Here is a 23,217-nt window from a genome sequence, read left to right on the forward strand (position 1 = left end):
TGTGTTACGTGTATGTAGGAATGCCCTACTGGTGTGTTACGTGTATGTAGGAATGCCCTACTGGTGTGTTACGTGTATGTATAAATGCCCTACTGGTGTGTTACGTGTATGTATAAATGTCCTACTGGTGTGTTACGTGTATGTATAAATGTCCTACTGGTGCGTTACGTGTATGTATAAATGTCCTACTGGTGTGTTACGTGTATGTATAAATGTCCTACTGGTGTGTTACGTGTATGTATAAATGTCCTACTGGTGTGTAACGTGTATGTATAAATGTCCTACTGGTGTGTTACGTGTATGTATAAATGTCCTACTGGTGTGTTACGTGTATGTATAAATGTCCTACTGGTGTGTTACGTGTATGTATAAATGTCCTACTGGTGTGTTACGTGTATTTATAAATGTCCTACTGGTGTGTTACGTGTATGTAAGAATGTACTACTGGTGTGTTACGTGTATGTATAAATGTCCTACTGGAGTGTTACGTGTAAATATAAATATCCTACTGGTGTGTTACGTGTATGTATAAATGTCCTTCTGGTGTGTTACGTGTATGTATAAATGTCCTACTGGTGTGTAACGTGTATGTATAAATGTCCTACTGGTGTGTTACGTGTATGTATAAATGTCGTACTGGTGTGTTACGTGTATGTATAAATGTCCTACTGGTGTGTTACGTGTATGTATAAATGTCGTACTGGTGTGTTACGTGTATGTATAAATGTCCTACTGGTGTGTTACGTGTATGTAGGAATGTCCTACTGGTGTGTTACGTGTATGTATAAATGTCCTACTGGTTTGTGACGTGTATGTAGGAATGTCCTACTGGTTTGTTACTTGTGTGTATAAATGTCCTACTGGTGTGTTACGTGTATGTATAAATGTCCTACTGGTGTGTTACGTGTATGTAAGAATGTCCTACTGGTGTGTTACGTGTATGTATGAATGTCCTACTGGTGTGTTATGTGTATGTAGGAATGTCCTACTGGTGTGTTACGTGTATGTATAAATGTCCTACTGGTGTGTTATGTGTATGTATAAATGTACTACTGGTATGTTACGTGTATGTATAAATGTCGTACTCGTGTGTTACGTGTATGTATAAATGTACTACTGGTGTGTAACGTGTATGTATAAATGTCGTACTCGTGTGTTACGTGTATGTATAAATGTCCTACTGGTGTGTTACGTGTATGTATAAATATCCTACTGGTGTGTTACGTGTATGTATAAATGTCCTACTGGTGTGTTACGTGTATGTATAAATGTCCTACTGGTGTGTAACGTGTATGTATAAATGTCCTACTGGTGTGTTACGTGTATGTATAAATGTCGTACTGGTGTGTTACGTGTATGTAGAAATGTCCTACTGGTGTGTTACGTGTATGTAGGAATGTCCTACTGGTGTGTTTCGTGTATGTAGGAATGTCCTACTGGTGTGTTACGTGTATGTATAAATGTCCTACTGGTGTGTTACGTGTATGTAGGAATGTCCTACTGGTGTGTTACGTGTATGTAGGAATGCCCTACTGGTGTGTTACGTGTATGTAGGAATGCCCTACTGGTGTGTTACGTGTATGTATAAATGCCCTACTGGTGTGTTACGTGTATGTATAAATGTCCTACTGGTGTGTTACGTGTATGTATAAATGTCCTACTGGTGCGTTACGTGTATGTATAAATGTCCTACTGGTGTGTTACGTGTATGTATACATGTCCTACTGGTGTGTTACGTGTATGTATAAATGTCCTACTGGTGTGTTACGTGTATGTATAAATGTCCTACTGGTGCGTTACGTGTATGTATAAATGTCCTACTGGTGTGTTACGTGTATATAAATGTCCTACCGGTGTGTTACGTGTATGTATAAATGTCCTACTGGTGTGTTACGTGTATGTATAAATGTCCTACTGGTGTGTTACGTGTATGTAGGAATGTCCTACTGGTGTGTTACGTGTATGTAAGAATGTACTACTGGTGTGTTACGTGTATGTATAAATGTCCTACTGGAGTGTTACGTGTATGTATAAATGTCCTACTGGTGTGTTACGTGTATGTATAAATGTCCTACTGGTGTGTTACGTGTATGTAGGAATGTCCTACTGGTGTGTTACGTGTATGTATAAATGTCCTACTGGTTTGTTACGTGTATGTAGGAATGTCCTACTGGTTTGTTACGTGTATGTATAAATGTCCTACTGGTGTGTTACGTGTATGTAAGAATGTCCTACTGGTGTGTTACGTGTATGTATGAATGTCCTACTGGTGTGTTATGTGTATGTAGGAATGTCCTACTGGTGTGTTACTTGTATGTATAAATGTCCTACTGGTGTGTTACGTGTATGTATAAATGTCCTACTGGTGTGTTACGTGTATGTATAAATGTCCTACTGGTGTGTTATGTGTATGTAGGAATGTCCTACTGGTGTGTTACGTGTATGTATAAATGTCCTACTGGTGTGTTACGTGTATGTATAAATGTCCTACTGGTGTGTTATGTGTATGTATAAATGTACTACTGGTATGTTACGTGTATGTATAAATGTCCTACTGGTGTGCTACGTGTAGGTATGAATGTCCTACTGGTGTGTTACGTGTATGTAGGAATGTCCTACTGGTGTGTTACGTGTATGTATAAATGTCCTACTGGTGTGTTACGTGTATGTATAAATGTCCTACTGGAGTGTTACGTGTATGTATAAATGTCCTACTGGTGTGTTACGTGTATGTATAAATGTCCTACTGGTGTGTTACGTGTATGTAGGAATGTCCTACTGGTGTGTTACGTGTATGTATAAATGTCCTACTGGTTTGTTACGTGTATGTAGGAATGTCCTACTGGTTTGTTACGTGTATGTATAAATGTCCTACTGGTGTGTTACGTGTATGTAAGAATGTCCTACTGGTGTGTTACGTGTATGTATGAATGTCCTACTGGTGTGTTATGTGTATGTAGGAATGTCCTACTGGTGTGTTATGTGTATGTAGGAATGTCCTACTGGTGTGTTACGTGTATGTATAAATGTCCTACTGGTGTGTTATGTGTATGTATAAATGTACTACTGGTATGTTACGTGTGTGTATAAATGTCGTACTCGTGTGTTACGTGTATGTATAAATGTCCTACTGGTGTGTTACTTGTATGTATAAATGTCCTACTGGTGTGTTACGTGTATGTATAAATGTCCTACTGGTGTGCTACGTGTAGGTATGAATGTCCTACTGGTGTGTTACGTGTATGTAGGAATGTCGTACTGGTGTGTTACGTGTATGTATAAATGTCCTACTGGTGTGTTACGTGTATATAAATGTCCTACCGGTGTGTTACGTGTATGTATAAATGTCCTACTGGTGTGTTACGTGTATGTATAAATGTCCTAGTGGTGTGTTACGTGTATGTAGGAATGTCCTACTGGTATGTTACGTGTATGTACGAATGTCCTACTGGTTTATTACGTGTATGTATAAATGTCCTACTGGTGTGCTACGTGTATGTATGAATGTCCTACTGGTATGTTACGTGTATGTATAAATGTCCTACTGGTGTGTAACGTGTAGGTATAAATGTCCTACTGGTGTGTTACGTGTATGTATAAATGTCCTACTGGTATGTTACGTGTATGTATAAATGTCCTACTGGTGTGTTACGTGTATGTATAAATGTCCTACTGGTGTGTTACGTGTATGTATAAATGTCCTACTGGTATGTTACGTGTATGTATAAATGTCCTACTGGTGTGTAACGTGTATGTATAAATGTCCTACTGGTGTGTTACGTGTATGTATAAATGTCCTACTGGTATGTTACGTGTATGTATAAATGTCCTACTGGTGTGTTACGTGTATGTATAAATGTCCTACTGGTGTGTTACGTGTATGTATAAATGTCCTACTGGTGTGTTACGTGTGTGTATAAATGTCCTACTGGTGTGTTACGTGTGTGTATAAATGTCCTACTGGTGTGTTACGTGTATGTATAAATATCCTACTGGTGTGTTACGTGTATGTATAAATGTCCTACTTGTGTGTTATGTGTATGTATAAATGTCTTACTGGTGTGTTATGTGTATGTAGGAATGTCCTACTGGTGTGTTACGTGTATGTATAAATGTCCTACTGGTGTGTTACTTGTATGTATAAATGTCCTACTGGTGTGTTACGTGTATGTATAAATGTCCTACTGGTGTGTTACGTGTATGTATAAATGTCCTACTGGTGTGTTATGTGTATGTATAAATGTCCTACTGGTGTGTTACGTGTGTGTATAAATGTACTACTGGTGTGTTACGTGTATATATAAATGTCCTACTGGTATGTTACGTGTATGTATAAATGTCCTACTGGTGTGTTACGTGTATGTATAAATGTCCTACTGGTGTGTTACGTGTATGTATAAATGTCCTACTGGTGTGTTACGTGTGTGTATAAATGTCCTACTGGTGTGTTACGTGTGTGTATAAATGTCCTACTGGTGTGTTACGTGTATGTATAAATATCCTACTGGTGTGTTACGTGTATGTATAAATGTCCTACTTGTGTGTTATGTGTATGTATAAATGTCTTACTGGTGTGTTATGTGTATGTAGGAATGTCCTACTGGTGTGTTACGTGTATGTATAAATGTCCTACTGGTGTGTTACTTGTATGTATAAATGTCCTACTGGTGTGTTACGTGTATGTATAAATGTCCTACTGGTGTGTTACGTGTATGTATAAATGTCCTACTGGTGTGTTATGTGTATGTATAAATGTCCTACTGGTGTGTTACGTGTGTGTATAAATGTACTACTGGTGTGTTACGTGTATATATAAATGTCCTACAGGTGTGTTACGTGTATGTAGGAATGTCCTACTGGTGTGTTACGTGTATGTATAAATGTCCTACTGGTGTGTTACGTGTGTGTATAAATGTCCTACTGGTGTGTTACGTGTGTGTATAAATGTCCTACTGGTGTGTTACGTGTGTGTATAAATGTCCTACTGGTGTGTTACGTGTGTGCATAAATATCGTACTCGTGTGTTACGTGTATGTAGGAATGTCCTACTGGTGTGTTACGTGTATGTATAAATATCCTGCCGGTGTGTTTCGTGTATGTATAAATATTTTATTGTTGTGTTATGTTTTAAACATTCTATTGTGTCATTGGTAGTCTGTACTATAATTACCCGGACTGTTCTAGCCTGGCCAACCCTGATGGGTGCTGCCATCCCGACCTGCAGCTGGGCTATGTGGAATGAAGAGTACAGGGCCATCACCTCAAGCAAGCCATCATCATACCTATAATACAGATACTCACAATTATATCTATAATACAATGTACAAAGCTTAACCCATCGTACCATAGGGGATTTGGATCATTGTAACTACAATACGGGGATTTGGATCATTGTAACTACAATACGGGGATTTGGATCATTGTAACTACAATACGGGGATTGGATACCCGTCATCGTAACTACAATACAAGGTTTTTGACACCCGTCATCATGGATATTCATCATCGTAACTACAACACGGAGTTATGTATACCCTTCATCTTTATTACTGCACGGGGACTTAAATACTAGTTATCGTGGATACCCGTCATCGTAACTTCAATATGGGGAATTGGGAGCCGTCATCGTATATACCCATCATCCGATAATTTAGATATCTGTCATTGTACCTACAACACGAGAATTTGGATATCTGTCATTGTACCTACAACACGAGAATTTGGATATCTGTCATTGTACCTACAACACGAGAATTTGGATATCAGTCATTGTACCTACAACACGAGAATTTGGATATCCGTCATTGTACCTACAACACGAGGATTTGGATATCTGTAATTGTGCCTACAACACGAGAACTTGGATATCTGTCATTGTACCTACAGCACGAGAATTTGGATATCTGTCATTGTACCTACAACACGAGAATTTGGATATCTGTCATTGTACCTACAACACGAGAATTTGGATATCTGTAATTGTGCCTACAACACGAGGATTTGGATATCTGTCATTATACCTACAACACGAGAATTTGGATATCTGTAATTGTGCCTACAACACGAGGATTTGGATATCCGCCATTGTACCTATAACACGAGGATTTGGATATCTGTCATTGTATCTATAACACGAGGATTTTGATATCTGTCATTGTATCTACAACACGATGCTCTAAATATACGTCATCCTAACTACAATAGTTTATCAAATGAACACTTTATTTCCGAACCATTGTTGGTCGGTACGGAAGCATGTCTAAGATCTTCACTTGTAAAGGCGGACATCGGTCAGAGTCGTCTCCCTTGCTCAGTACAGCCTAACTCACACGACACTCTACAGGCTCAGAGAACCAAGTAGACATAGACGCCACGCTCTGTGACTGCTGACAGGAGATAAGGATCTGTGTCGGGTGATTGAGGCCCTCTCACGTACATGTCTGGGAGGACATCGACACCCCGGGAATGATGAAGAGGGATCGTAATGCCACTCCAAACCAAAACACATCAACTCATCTGATCGACATACATAGGACATAATGTTTGTCGACACCTACTGCTGGAAAGTGGGCCAAATTAGAACACTGGACATAATTGCATTGACGTGTTTTTCACATTAACATGACGTTCACTATTAATACTGGTGGTTTCTGTACTATCCCTTAAGTCCATGTCACAAAAGTACCTCTGACCTCCAGGTCATGCTGATCGGACCAGATAAAAGGCGACACGAACGACCATTATTGCAAATAGTATTATTTTAACTGACTGTGAAAAGGTGTACCTTGCTGGTCGATAGTGTTGGTGGCCGTCGTCTAACGTCCATGGTAGACAGCCTCCTCCCCAGCTAGCGATGTTGAGGACGACCAAACCTTCTATATCTGGTAGCGATACCAACTCGCCGTCAAGCTCTACCTACATTCAACAAATAATGAAGACAACCAAATTGACCTGGCCGTAACAGGTGTGATATAAGATTGAAATAAAAAAAGCAGGATGACAAAAACTAGCACAATGTACTTCTAATCATAGTAAAATCGTCCCCAGGAGTTAGCTCCACGCTATTGATAAATAAGCACTAACAGTACTTAAGGTTTCAGGTATATAATGGTACTGACCGTAATTTTCTTGTTCAGGTGTTTGCATTCTCGCTCCATCACGTCCTTGGTCCCATAAGTAAAGTAGCACAACTAAAACAAAGCAGTACAACAAAAGTCTAGGATGTTATAACGACAGCTATGGCAGATAAATCTGGAATAATTTAATGAGAAAGCTATGGCAAACGAAGTATACTATGACAGCTTTAGTAGATAAATCTGGGACACCGGGGCTCATGTGTGATTTAAAACACAATACCACGATATACGTGTATTTACAACACATTACCATGACAAACGTGTACTAACTACACATTATTACAATGCACATGTAATTGAAACACATAACAACGACACACGTGTATTTACAACACACCTACACGACACGTGTACTAACTACACATTATTACAACGCAACTACAATTACAACACATTACCACGACACACATGTATTTACAACGCACTAACACAAACACACGTGTATTTATTATACATTACCAGGACACAAGGTTAATTATAACACATTACCACGACACGTGCATCTACTACATACAACCACAACGCTTTGGAATTTACTACATAAAATCACGACGCACTTTTATCTACTGCACAAAAACATTTACTACAAATCACCGCGCGGCACATGCCTTTACTACAAATTATTACGATGCATATGTCCTCTACGAATACCGTTATGCTACCATATACATGAACAAATCTACTGTGACACCATATACGTCTGAAGATATAATAATTTGTCCAACATTCCGAAGTAATCACAGAGGATCGAGTTGTGTTTGATCTGACTATAGATGTACCGACGACCAAAATTATTAGGTAATAGACAGAACACTTGGGCATCAAAGCTTGCATACCAAAAAATATGTCCCTAAGTAAGCAAGAAACTAAAACACAGAGAAGTGCGTGTTTCTAAATAAAAGAAGTCAGGTGCCCTGCAGGCGTACTGTAGTGAGTTAAGGAGATAGGCATCAACATTTCTCAGAGTCTAACCAGCAATATGGAATGCCGAACGTTTTAATATACTGCGTTTTGATTCCTCCATCTGTTCTGAAGACGCATTCGGTAACAGATTCCTCTAGCATCAAAGGGTAGAACTAGAAATATGGCAGGCTCCCCACGGGGCGTGTGACGTACAAGGGACGACACTGCAGCGTACCCTATTAACTGTCCATTAGAAAAGTGTTAATTCAATTATGATTATATAACACGTGTTCCTTGTTACAAAAATACTAAGATAATAAAACATTGTTAATGGTAGACTTGCCTTTGATGTATGTGTTTAATAAAACTTTTAAGGACATCAAAATGATAAGAAATTATTTGCAAACGATCCACATACAAGCGAATATCATTTTTATACGAAATTATGCAAATACATTCGTTTATATATCAATCTTTTAAAGTTTTTATGTTAGATAAAACATACCATCCATACTCTGAGTTGTCTGTCAGTGTGAAGTTGTTAATCTATTACCTAGCCAAGCCAACATGGTAATATCTAAAGCTATAATGCTGATCACCAGATCAATGATTTACGTTAATTACCTTTAAATGTGAAAAAGATAAGAAAACCATATCCCAGTTGTACTAATTCGACCGAGCTACAGCTTTGGTGGAAAATATTCCTGTTCTCATGTGGGGGCAAATTTGATGAATCCGGTGAAAATGTAACTACAGTGGACAGCTGACATCCTATCGCCGAATGGACAAGCGACTTTAACCTTACGATAATTAATAACGAGAGGCATACTGGACCTGTATCGCCTGTTTCTAATGCAACTTTCTTTGAAGTTGATATAGGTCATGAATGCAGATGTTAAACTAATCCCCACTTTATTCAAATAAAAGAGAACCGAGAGGTTGGCGCATACAATTTCAAAACATTTGAACATCGTGACCTGAAAGTACTTGGTAGTTCATCAAAGCATGATACAGGTCCAATATCATGTATATGGGCATATTGATCATTAAGAAGAAGTCGTTTAAGAATTTATCATTTTTGACCCCTGTGACCTTGAACGTTGGTCAATGTCATTCACTTGAACACATATGGTAGCCTTTCATCCCAGCATGCTGCACGCCCAACATTAGGTCTCTTGGCATTTTGGATATTGAGAACAGGCCCTTTTAGAGAATTCCTAAAAAAACATTGTCGGGTAAGTTTGCCGTTTTCCGTACACTGGATCACATTCTCCATTACAAGATGGCCGTGCACTAGCACACAAAGGAAAGGACACATTTTTTCCTTGCTTCAATACCTATAATATTCGCGATTTCCCACCCTCCGAACCTTAACACTATTATTTACGATCCTTCTTTCCCGCTTTTTTTATAGGCTAGTTATAATAATATTATCTCTCACACACATTTGGTTCTCAAAGCAGACATTATCTTATAGCAAGCATTGAAATAAATGTATAATAATAGCAATATTTCAACTGGTTACACTAGAACCTAGATTTACAGATGAAAATCAGTCATATAAACAGACAACGTGGCCCTGGTAAAGGCAGCGATGACCCCAGCACAATAGTGTCTGCCAGGGTCAATGGAGCGTGTCATTGGACTATCTGTCGTGTATCTACTGAGCCATTCATGTACTAATGGGGTAAAACACATGTAGTTGTCTTATAGTACATTGGACTCGCACCAAATTTCTGTGTTAACAACACATTACACCTGCTACAGAAAATCCTCCATATGTGCCCAAAACAAAGTGCACACTAATCTGATATGATACACACGATTAAAATGAAACTAAAAAAAATTACTTCGGTCAGTAAAATATGTAATAAAATATACACTCACCATTACCATATATATGACTACTTGGTTATTAATTAAATGAGACACAACATTAATTAATTAGGGAGAAGCCTTATTGAAATAGTATAGGCTGTACAATCTTGTATTTGGCGAGGTGACAGCATATGTACAACAAAGCCCCGAACAAAATACATGTCACTGTAGACGGCTATTAAGTTACTCTATACGTACTGGCAGTTTTGTGGGGTCAGCAATATAAAAACAGGTGTTGGAAACTATTTCCTTTCCTAAGCACTGCTAACCGTTTGGACACTTTTCGTAGGAGATTTACTTCTGTTGGAGAATTTCATTACTATCTCTGATGACTTTTGTGTGATAGCCATGCTATCGCGGACGAAGGGTCTTCACAAGTGTGACTTGCACAGTTGGCAGAACGTGATTTTCGTGTGCGATGACTGTTCCGGTCGGCTGATATGTGTCGACTGTGTGAGCGATCACCCTCGCCACCGCATCATTAAACTGGATGACGTCATTCCAGAAAAAGAGGGAAGCATCCAGAGCTACATCCGGGCTATTGACCGACAGAGAATTCCCAAAATACAGGATGAGATTGACATTGTCAATGCAATGCTTGAGGAGAACAAGAAGCACTTTGACGATATGGTGGAGCGCGTCGAGATCCAAGGCCAGGACATCAAGGTCGAAGTGGACGAACAGACATCAGAGTACGCAAAGGAGTTCCGTCAGATGGAGAAACAGAACTCAGACCGTCTTCTCAAGTACAAGTATTCACTCCTAAGCGCATTCAGAGAAATGGACGATCAACTTCAGGAAAGCAAGCTAACCCTCCAAAAAGGTAACAAGGTGCAGATCTACGATTTTGAGCGGGACAGGGCATGGTCAGGCTTCAGATTACCAGACCGTCCAGCTGCGAACCTGGCTGAATTTAAGGTCAACACGTCGCTTCTGTTTTTGCTGAGGAATCAAAAGTTGACCACAGGGACCCTGACTAGCACCTGTGGGGTCCAGCAGGATGATGATGAGGTGGAAGAGAACGGAGACATACTTCCGTCGTGGAAAGTCCCACAAAAATCGGCAATGAAATCCATTAAGCCCAAGGATGTGCCGTCTCAGCCACGGCCAGAGATATCGGCTCAATTGTCTAGCTTCCAGCATCTTTATCCTGTCAAATCTATATGTCCTACCTCAGAAGGCGCCTGGATATTGGCAGGAAATAACACAAGAGTGACACTGGTCGCTCACGAGGGTTCTAAGATTGAAGGTATTACCCTTGACGAGGACCAAGCCATCAATGATATATCAGTTTCACCTTCTACCGGCCACCTTTGGCTTTGTTGCAAGGACATGACCGTCAAAATAGTTCGACTCAAACGACGCCGGACTCTGAACGCTATTGCAGAGGACATGTTACAGACAACTGATGTACCTATCACGATCTGTGTCACAGACAATGGCATGGTTATCGTTGGATTCCAGTTTAAAGCGATATTTTACTCCGAGGCGGACCTTGAAGCTGCTCCAAAAGTATCTCTGAATTTCCCACATCCGTTTCGAATTGCGTCTAGTCCAATATCTGAACAGATTTCCGTGCTACACGCAAAGAGCTGCTTGGGACCAGAGGAGGAGGAGCTACGGGTCACCATTCTCGAATCAGGAATTCTACCACAGTCTTTACACAAATTCAATGAACACCCTGTCATAAAGTCGTCGACACGGGGTCTTAGCACATCTCGGAAGCGAAAGGACATGTTGGCAGGACAACATTGCGTCAGTATCGCACGTTGGATCGATTTGGCACAGTCCGTGTCACCGCTGGAGATCAACCCGCCATCACCTCAGGTCTTCCTGCCAGCCGATATGACTTACGACAGCCAAGGGAATATTGTAATTGCAGACTACCTTCGCAGTTCCATAGACCTTCTGAGTGGAGAGGGCCGCTTCCTCAGAACTCTCCTCAAAACCATAGAAGCCTGCCCAATGGCCATCGGAGTTCAAAACAACAACGTCCTCTGGGTAGGTTTTGCGGACGGCAAGGTCAAAAGATATCGGTACGCTTAAAATTGTGGAGTACCGGCGGCAACAGTTAAGAGATAGCTGTTAATACTTTCACATACACGGAGTGACGTTAAAAGAAATGTGAATGAAACACACGTCAGAAATGCAAAACTGATCCGGGAGGTTTTCAAAAACAATTGAATATTGATATCTTGGCGGCGGTGAAATAAATCAAGGAAAAGTGATATTGTACCTGTATTGAACCGTGGTTTTTGCATAAACAAAATTGCGTGGAGTGGTTTATGACTAGTCGCCTGGAATATGTTATAGAAGCCCTGTTTTTTATATCAAATTATATACACAATGGATTATTCGGAGTGAATGGATTGTTGTTTGTAGACGTTATACTACAGTTTAAATATCTTTGGTGGCTGATGCAAATACAAGTGAAGATGGTAATGGATCCAATACCTTTTACCTGTGTTTTTGATTCATAAACTAGCGACTATAACTGTAGATTTCATACTCATTAAACGAATACAGATAAAGTCGTAAAAGATATAGTGATAAACCAGCTGACATCAAAAAATGTTCAATAAATATATGTTTACGGATTAGCTTCAATGAGATTTGTAAACAACGTTTCACAGAGAAAGCAGAATGGAGATACTGGGTGCCCATGTAGTCACAAGTCCGTGTTCTTCAAATAGACATGGGTTATGTGGTAAACAAAGACACAGACACACGTTGACGGTTATACTCGCTGTCCCTTCTGGCTATGTATTTTCAAATGGAGAATATTTTTGGATGTTGTTTAAACAATATTAGGTTTTAGAATATAACGTATCAATTGACTTTAAGTTTCGTTTACTTGAACAACACATGACACGACTGTAGATTCCCAACTAACGATAATAATGGCGGGGCCCTTAGAAGGTTGATATTCTGTTTGACCATGGCAGTGTTCTGCTCACGAGCGGTAATATGTATGTATTCCTGAAGGGCTTACGGAATTGTAATGTGATTGATTGCATTGATTTAGTTATTTCTAAAACATGGTTCGGACACTTTAATTTTCGTAATGCAGGAACAGTCGTAGTTTTATGATATATTTCAGAAAAATGATAAGCCGAGTGATTGTACAGTAATAGTCGCTTTATGTCTCATCTAAATCAGAGACTTGTATATACTCTGTCTAAATGCACTAACTTTCCTTTTTTGAGTACGTTTTCTTTTCAATAATTGACAATGATGAAATATTTAAACGTCTCTCATACAATGATGAAGGTAGTTTGACACGACCAAACCATTATTGATATCATCACAGTAACATTCTAATATTTGACCTCTAACCCCACTCATTCCCGCCATGATTTTGAAATGTACATGTAAGTATGAGGTCTCAACAAATCAGATATACATGCTTATCGAATAATCAAATATAGAACTTATTTAGAACGTTTACCATATTATAAACTGTTTTACTTGGAGTTAACTTTTTGAAACGAAAACTTACCTAGGAATTAATGTTTTGCTGTTAGCTTTAAAAGGTATTGGTCTTTATTTTCAACACTAACTCACATGAACACAGTCATTTGAACTGTCAGTATACTATTTCGTCTGCCAACAAGGAAATACATGATTGCCAATAAAAGCGATTTGATCGATGTGTGTTTATGTATTTCTGTAATTGGACATCGATGCTGTGAATGCTTAATCATACAAACTAAACAGAACCTACACAATACGGTTGTTTTTTGCTGTAAAACCTGTAATGAAATTCGATGAATGGACCAATTTCCTGAATCTAGAATATCATACCAAAACGTTTCTTGCATGTTTATATAAACCTGCATATTAACAAGAGGCCCATGGGTCTTAACGGTCACTTGAGTTTTGAAGTATTTAATCTAATTAAATTAATGACCTTTTTTTTAGGCCCCGCCCATCAGCCCCTGGGGCTCAGTCAGGGCCAACATGTACATACCATCAAAGTGTCATCCCATGCTGATCATGTTAACTAAATTAGAATGAGCTCCAATACAAATCGGACAAATAAGAGTCAAAAAATGTGATTTCTCTAAATAAGCTATAGTAAAGTGTACCCCTTCCCCAGGGGAAACGTGAGACCCCAGGGTCATGATATTCATAATTTTGGTAAAGCACCATAAGACCCTTCCACCTATGAAGATTGTTTGATTCCACCATATCTGGGAGTACAGAGAAGACGATTTTTTTTTAAATTTCAGTCAATTAGACCCTTTTTAGCCCCGCCCATCAGCACCTGATCATATGAGAATGGGGACCACATAATTCACAATTTTATTTGCAATAGGTCAACTGAGACTTCGTCGTCTCAGGTGACCTAAAAAATAAATACAATAGCAAACAATGCTAGTGAGGTAAAACATGTACTACACGCCATCCCTCTCCATACATCTGTATTCATCATTGTGCAAAAACACTTTTCTTACATTGTCCATGTAGGGTAAAACCAAAACTGTATGAAACCCAAACTGTATACATGTAATATCTGCCCGGTAAGATACAATGTGTTCCATAGGGAAACATTATCTTAAAGTGATTGGGTATGGATTGTGATAACAGTAAGTCAGAGGTCCCAGATTTGACCAATTGATAAGTTCTACCAATACTTTTTCTTTATCTGGGGATGTTGATTGTAAACTGTTTTATAGTATCTATAGTACCAATACATGGCAACACAAACATTGTTTTATATAGTATCTATAGTACCAATATATGGCAACACAAACATTGTTTTATATAGTATCTATAGTAACAATATATGGCAACACAAACATTGTTTTATATAGTATCTATAGTAACAATATATGGCAACACAACATTGTTTGATATAGTATCTATAGTACCAATACATGGCGACACAAACATTGTTTTATATAGTATCTATAGTAACAATACATGGCGAAACAAACATTGTTTTATATAGTATCTATAGTAACAATACATGGCGAAACAAACATTGTTTTATATAGTATCTATAGTAACAATACATGGCAACACAAACATTGTTTTATATAGTATCTATAGTAACAATACATGGCGAAACAAACATTGTTTTATATAGTATCTATAGTAACAATACATGGCAACACAAACATTGTTTTATATAGTATCTATAGTAACAATACATGGCGAAACAAACATTGTTTTATATAGTATCTATAGTAACAATACATGGCGAAACAAACATTGTTTTATATAGTATCTATAGTAACAATACATGGCAACACAAACATTGTTTTATATAGTATCTATAGTAACAATACATGGCGAAACAAACATTGTTTTATATAGTATCTATAGTAACAATACATGGCAACACAAACATTGTTTTATATAGTATCTATAGTAACAATACATGGCAACATAAACATTGTTTTACAGATCAACATCTGTGTAGTTAAATATTATATGTTACATACTATAGGTACTATGAAACAACGTTTGTGTGGTGTCATATATAGATACCATAGTTACTATAAAACAACGTTTGTGTGGTGTCATATATAGATACCATAGTTACTATAAAACAACGTTTGTGTGGTAACTATATGGTATCTAAATATGACACCACACAAACGTTGTTTTATTATACCTGTATTATCTATATATTACTACACAAATGATGTCTCATTATACCTATATTATCTATATGACTATATAAACGTCGTTATAGATTATCTATAGTACCTATATATGACTACAAAAACGTTGTTTCATAGTGCCTATAGTATATAACATATATCTATATTTAACTACACAAACGTTGATTAGTGAAAAGGAAGGAAATTTGACTTGAGCCTCTATCCTTTTGTTCCAGTAACCTTGACCTTTCACGTTGATATTTAGTCAGATGACTTAATGACTAATTCCAAGCATTTCTTTGTAATGTCATCATATGTTTTTCTCTTGACCGTTGACCTTGACATCTGGTCAGTTGACTTATTGTTTAAGTACCTACATGTATACTCAATATTTTATTTTTTATTATAAGATATGTTTTTTTTGTTTTTTTTTTCTCTCGATAATTTCATGTTGAAAGAAAAACATGAATTATGTGTAATTAAATTTGTCGCCTGCCCCCTTTGTCAACATGATATGCATAATGAAATTGAAGGTCGTATCTTAAAGTGCTAAATAACAATATACTTATTAGGTTATAAGTGTGATAAAGGTAGAATGTTTTAAATGGTATATGCAACATGCATAATAAGTATATCTGTAAGTGAAACACCTAAGTGTACTTAAACACATAACCTTAAAGTTTGAATTTGTCCTAAAACATAAATTTGCAGTTTGTATCCAAAAATACATAACTCTATGAAATGCTTTAAGTGCAGTAGGCCCTACTACCTTTGATACATCTATGACAGAGGTTTGGTTGGTCTAGCTCTTATACTTTGTCAGAAATTTGATTTTTTTACCCAAAAATACAAAAATTGTAAAACTGTTAGTAAAGAGTGTAATGCATTAATTTCAGCTATATATATATATACGTCTAATGATTCACATATAATCACAGTTAAGTTGCTCTAGCTTTTATAGTTTGTCAGTACCAGCCTAATATGCAAGAGCTAAATGCAAAACCATAACGTTGATTATTTTTTAAAGTCCAGAAATTTGGAAATAATTACCAAAAAAAATGGAGAAATCCATGAAATACCATACTAGGTTCTACTACCCATGCAACATCTATGACTGAGGGTTTAATGGTCTAACATTGTCACAAACAGAGATAAATACAAAACCTTAACATTGCTGTGCCATTTGAATTTATCATTGGCTCATTGGAAATAAGAAAATACAGCATGAAACATGCTATCTTAATACGGGGGTTTACTTTGCCATATGGGGGTCATTTTCCCCATTATGGTATTTTGACCCGAGATTCACTTACCTTGGGGGTCAAAATATCATACCACACTGGTCTGGTTATCGCATTTTACCTCTCCTTTTACTGTATCATACCAGAGTGGCCTGTTAATGATGTGTATAAGGGAGTCTTTTAAGAGTGACTTATGATTCCATTTTCAATCAAATTGCAAATAATTCTGTACCTTATTGATGAGGCGGTGTGCAAACAGCCATGGCCTACTCTCCCTCTGCCGATGGAAATTGAGGGTAACTAAGGCATCCACACCTATTGAGGCATAGTTGTTCATCACCACCTGTAACCACAAAGGATATCTACAGACTTGGTTGCCAGAAAATTAGACATTTTTGATCCAGTGGGGTAAAAATGTTGAAAATTATATTCCAATCATATCAGAGGAAGTAACTCTGATATAGATCTCAGTACCTTTCTTTTCTTCATCACAATACTTCTCATGCTAATCTCCACTTTCCACCTAAAAAAAAACAACAAAAAACATGTTTAAAACTGTACGTCATTCAGGATAGTGTAATCAAGATATAAACAAGACAATACAGAATGTTGAAACAAGTTCATACTTAAGCCACAACTTATCTCACAAGCTGTAACAGGATTTTTTTTTCATATGAATTCCTGTAAAACCATTTGTTACTGTCAACTTCCCTGCAGTTTATCACTGTACATTATTGTTACAAAAAATATAATTTTATCAGGGTTGTTTTCTTGTGGTGACTTGCGTGATGGTAATAGATGTTCAGTATTTATGCAGATATGCTGTAAATTCTACAAGGGGGAATATCATACATAGTGTTTGTCAGCAAACCAACAATTGTAGTACCTGTCTATACTGGCAGGTTCTGCTTCACCAATCTTCTCAAGGATATCTGGGATATTGAAATCACCATGAGTGTAGCCTTCACCCCACCCTAGCACCCGAGACATATCATTGCCTGTCCCCAACGGCAGAATACATACATTTGGTGGATTCTGGAAAGAGAAAAATCAAAGGAAAAATAAAGAGAAAGAAAATCAAAACATTTATCACCACCTTATTGTCCTGTTATCCTGTGAGTTTGCCTGCATGTAATATGTTTGCATATGCATAAGTGTAATATACTCTGATAGTGACCGTGCTGATCAAAAATTGATTGTGATGTTTTAATATTTCGACAATGATGTAGTGTTAAGAGCTTTGAAAAGTGCAACAAAATGTTATTAGGTTCTCCAAAGTTCCTTAATATATCTGCAGCCTTACTTAATTTGCTGGGTTGACCTATGAACTACTAATTTGAATTTAATTCTTATTGAAGCTTTATATGCGTATATCTTTTATATTATTCAGAAAAGATGTTTCGGCATTTACTTTTGTCAAAATTAGTATTTTCTGAATTCTTTTAAGTGAAGATATTTTATTCCTACTCGTTAATTAGCTGATTCTCCATTACTAATTACTTATAATTGTAGATTTATTTACTGTGTCTTATAATTCAAAATCTGGGAGTTGTGTCCCTTGGATAAAGCCCTCTTAATTTATAAAGAGGTTGGTTCTTTTATTCTTGTATACTTGTAAGCCTTTTGGTTTGGGTATTTTACCAATTTTGTGTAAAGATTATATACCAGGTATATGATAATTGTATGTATAGATTATATACCAGGTACTAGCTATGCTAATTATAACTGAGTCACAATCAGTTTGATACCACTTGTTTAAAAAGTGATTATAATAAAGCTCTATTTTGCATATAGTGTTATGATGTCAGTTTCATGTGTTGTAATCCAATGATTGTAGCTGGGTTATCTAACATTTGGTATAAGTAGTGATTACATAGTGAAGCATGTTTGTATCAGCTGCATTAATCGGTCATATTCTAATTTGGAAGAATTGACAATTTTATCAAAAGTAAAATGACTGTTTTACTAATAATTGTTATCATGTTGTTGTAGGGTTTTATCCCCGAGATAAACAAAATAAATGGAATAGAACTTAATCCTTCTTAAGTTGTCCTGAACCCTGTAAATCCCCGAAACAGACAAACCTGCTACAAAACGGGCAGATATTGTTTATTATTTCACTTACTTTTAGTCGAAGATGATCTATGGCATTCAGCACCCATCCAATGGTACCATCACCCCCACAGACCAACACACGGAAAGTGACATCAGGGAGGAGGTGGCACCATTCAAGGCCATTCTCAGGTGGCACATCGTTTAGGTCAATCACCTACAGCATACAGTCATCAGCCATCACAGCCATTAACAGCCATCACAGCCATAAACAGCCATCACAGCCATTAACAGCCATCACAGCCATTACATTATAAGTTTAAAGTTTAACATATTGTATCTGTATCAAAGATTTAATATAAATACTGGATTATCCTGTGTTGGTAACATCTTTATTGAAGTATAAACTATATTGTGTCTGTAACAAAGATTTAATATAAATACTGGATTATCCTGCATTGGTAACATCTTTATAAAAGTATAAACTTAACATTATATCTGTAACATTACTGGGTTAGAGTAAATGATTTCTAGTGACAGAACATTATTACTAGTGTATGTACCTGTGAAGGATGTAGAAAGCCTCGGAATGCCCGTAGAATGAACTCCCCTTCATTATTACCACTTTTCCTCGTGGCTACTACTATAAGGGGACTCCAGTTAGTTATGTTTGGGTGACTTGCTGAAGCTACCACCAGGCGTCGTCTTCCTTTTATCCCTACTTGTTTTAGTCTGACACAATTAGGGGGAACAATGGCAGTCTTAAAACGGCCCAGGTCACACATATCACTAATTCGCTTACAGTCTTCATGTGCAGTCCTTCGACACCATGCACACCAAACATCACAGATCTGAGGTAGTACTCCACAATCTTCACCACAAATAAAACACTTGCTGTACAGAGGTAGATTGCCCTGAACCCAATGATGAAGAGTGCCATGGCCGATCTCCGATATAGGTTTACAGTGGATCTGTTTGTCTGCTGTTTTCATGTAATGATCATCGACACATACTCCACAAGAGTCACATGTTGCTCCATGTTTTATTCGGTAGTGACCAATGGTACAGTATGTTTGCTCTGGAAATATATCTACCATATACCAGCGGTGTCCCCGTTGGATGTCAGGAGCTCTAACCTCATAGTGCTGGAGTCGATAAAGCCGATACAGCTTCATCAACACAAAGGCCAGCACCATCAACATGACCACGATGAGAAACCATGATACAATGTCCATCTGCAAATATAGCACCGTCATACCAATATTCAAACTATATTTATATTTTTCAATTATAGTGTATATATACATACTCAAAGAACCGGTACAGCTACACTGTATATAATACCGCTTATAAAATACAAATTTTAGCCACGGTAACAATGTAAAAGCACCAAATCTATAAATGAATGATCATACTCTGTACAATATGTCTTAGTGTCAATGGTATCTTTGTACTGCCATGTTTTCAGTTATGTATATTTATGCGTGTTACTGTTTACAGGGAGTGTTCTCTGATTAGCTGTGTGTCTATTTATAGTGTCCATGTGCATCTACTGTTTAGGTAATGTTGTGTCAATAGTCATATGTAACCTGTTTGTCCAGTTGCCTCCAGGTACATGTATGTCAGAGAGTAGACTGCATGTGCATGTGAGTTTTAACATCAATAGGGGCATGTTTGTGAGCATATTAAAGGAGGGGGGGGGGGGGGGGGGGGGGGGGGGCAGAGCACTATAAACTTAACTCCCTATGATGCATATATTGTGCAGACCAAATTATCATATTTGGATAATCCTATCTAACCATATCTGTAACCTCAAGGTTAGCTGGTCCCATCTTATTTCTGATCTATCTGATCTGATCTGAATGTATGAAATTTAGTACACCAAGTCTGTTTGCTGAAGATAGCATATTATATAGAAATATTAGAACTTCTGACGATGTTTCAAAACTCCAATCTGGGCCCAGTTGTTCAAAAGGTGATTAGCTTAATCACTTGATTAGTGAAAAATTCATTTCTCATTTGTTGCAAAACCTGTGAGTATATCATCTTTAAATTATGCCAGTTGGAAGAGAATTAAGAATTACATAATTTCATTAAGTTTTGTCAAGTAGTTCTACCAGAAATTATTATATCAGGATTTGAAAAACGTTGTTAAAATGTGATTAGCCTAATCACCTTTCGAACAACTGGGCCCTGATCTTAATGCTACTGCAGCCTTTTAACACGACTGACTTATGTCATTCCATCCCAACAAGTGCTCTATCCTCTAGGTGTCTATCAAACATCAGTCCATTCCCTCGTCTACCTATACCACAGATTCTACCAAACACCTCGACATCACTATCCAGTCAAATCTTTACTGAGATAAACACATAATGCCAATAATCTCTAAAGTGAATCAGTCACTTGGCTTCTCACACTGCAATCTTAAAGTCCACTCACAAAATATTGAAAACCACACATACAACACTCTTGTTTGACTCAAATTAGAATATATACTAATATAGTTCTTCTGTTTAAGGACCTCCACAATTTTTCACAAATTAATCAAATCAATAAAGTACAATGTCGAGCAGTCAGATATATGTTTGTAGTAATTACAAAACAAGCTCCGTTACTGATATGATAGCTACCCTTCACTGGCCACCATTACATATCAGACACCTTCAGTTCAGACTCATCATTCTCTACAAAATTGTTAATAATCTTGTAGAACTTCAGTGGATGAAGTTCATCCAAACTCTTTTTACCCCTGTGGACCCGGTACACAATCAAGCCATCTTAACCTTCAGGCCTTCAAACACATCCAAACACCCAGAGACTGCTATAAATACTAATTTTACCCCAGGACTATAACACAATAGAATCTCCTCCCTTAGTCTTCTATTTCTTTTGACACTGTTGGTGCATTCAAATCCACCATCATTGTCCTTTCTTTCACAACTATAACCTCATAATTATGTCTAATAGGAGAGGGAAAATATTGGGCCAGTCTGGGGTTCAAACCAGGGTCCTCCAAACTCAAGCCGGATGCTCTACCAATTGAGCTACATGTACCTGGTCGCCGTGTTCATCCTAGTCTAGTTACCCTACATTCCTCCCTTCTTCAACAAAGTCTTTGGCAATGATTATAAAAAGAAAATGTTGTTTCTTTCCCCTTTTGTTTGAAATTAATGAAAATGTTAAACTTACCTGTGTAAAACCCATTTGACCAACGTTTCAGTTACAACATTCCATCGTCATCGACGTAAACAGTTCTTCTTGATGACAACATGCGCAGTTAGAGTAATATATTACTTTATCTATATGTAATTTAACACTGAAACAAACGCACTGGACTTAATCCCTGATACAAGGATGGCTTTATGCTGTCTATGAATATTCATGTAAAACAGGCAAACTGGTAATGTTATCGCTGGTTAACATTATGTCTACCATTAGTCAGCCGTTAGTACCGGCAAGCGTCATAAAAACTTGTAACACTAACTTTCAATACTCTCTGCATAGGTGTCGTGTAATTTGATCATTAGATACATGTTTTGTTATTGTATCAATATTCCCGATCAAGCCATTTGATGTGAAATCACTTTTATAATGTATGCCTAAAATACATTTATGTTGCATGTTGTTTCCGGATGTAAACACAAACTTCAGGGGACGTAACTCTCGATCTATAATTAATGTACTCTAGGTTGCACATCATTAATCAAATTCACGGTTGTTGTTTTCAAGACACGCGATAATAAGGATACACAAACAGTATGCTTTTTTGGGAGCTGTATATTGTAAAGCATCCAAGGTCAAGTGGGACAATAGAGCTCGTTTTCTGATTTTTATTTGCATTTGACCCCTGATTTTGTATCTGACCATGGTGATACATGTACATGTACATGTGCTTTTTCCCACAGAACGTTTCTTGAAATGTTCATGTGTATTGATTTCTATTTAATCACTGATGATTAGAGCAGTTCTATAAAAAACAATATTACTACAATATTTTATCAATTACTTTAAATGGATATGACATTATTTCTGTATGTACATGTATATATGCTGCAAGCTACATAATGTATTTGTTGTTAACTGAATACATGCGATGATTATGCAAATGATCTAAACCTTGAGTTCTAAAAGTCACGCTGTGCACGTTAAAGATCATCTGCTGGTATTCGAAAAAGAGTAGGCTAATTGCTAGCCGCCACAGAGTAAATGTTCATATGTAGGTCTAGACTAGATTAATGTGCTGCGGAACTGGACTGGGTCGTCCATCGGCGAGTCTAGAGATCGGAGGGTCCCGAGTTCGAACCTCAGTCTGGCTACTACATTTTCTCCTTCTCCTGTTACATAAAAAGCATTGGGAGTATGTTTAGCAGGGTCATTCCATTGTTGTTGTTG

At 37.4% G+C, this 23,217-nt stretch overlaps 1 protein-coding gene across 1 annotated transcript in view; it reads right to left on the reverse strand.

Moving 5' to 3' along the window:
* The window catches only part of LOC117323333 (diacylglycerol kinase epsilon-like), a 28,705-nt gene extending 6,228 nt beyond the window's left edge, over window positions 1-22,477 (reverse strand). The window contains exons 1-9 of the mRNA XM_033878485.1: window positions 22,015-22,477; window positions 19,386-20,057; window positions 18,896-19,039; window positions 17,657-17,805; window positions 17,245-17,293; window positions 17,003-17,113; window positions 7,119-7,190; window positions 6,785-6,915; window positions 5,171-5,282 (exon numbers count right to left, since the gene is read on the reverse strand). Of these exons, the coding sequence (XP_033734376.1) occupies window positions 5,171-5,282; window positions 6,785-6,915; window positions 7,119-7,190; window positions 17,003-17,113; window positions 17,245-17,293; window positions 17,657-17,805; window positions 18,896-19,039; window positions 19,386-20,057; window positions 22,015-22,029 (1,455 nt within the window). The 5' untranslated portion in view covers window positions 22,030-22,477. The remainder of the gene's footprint in view (window positions 1-5,170; window positions 5,283-6,784; window positions 6,916-7,118; window positions 7,191-17,002; window positions 17,114-17,244; window positions 17,294-17,656; window positions 17,806-18,895; window positions 19,040-19,385; window positions 20,058-22,014) is intronic.
* Window positions 22,478-23,217: the final 740 nt, after the last annotated feature.

This window comes from Pecten maximus, chromosome 1 (assembly GCF_902652985.1).
Source record: "Pecten maximus chromosome 1, xPecMax1.1, whole genome shotgun sequence".
Classification (NCBI taxonomy): Eukaryota; Metazoa; Mollusca; class Bivalvia; order Pectinida; family Pectinidae; genus Pecten; species Pecten maximus.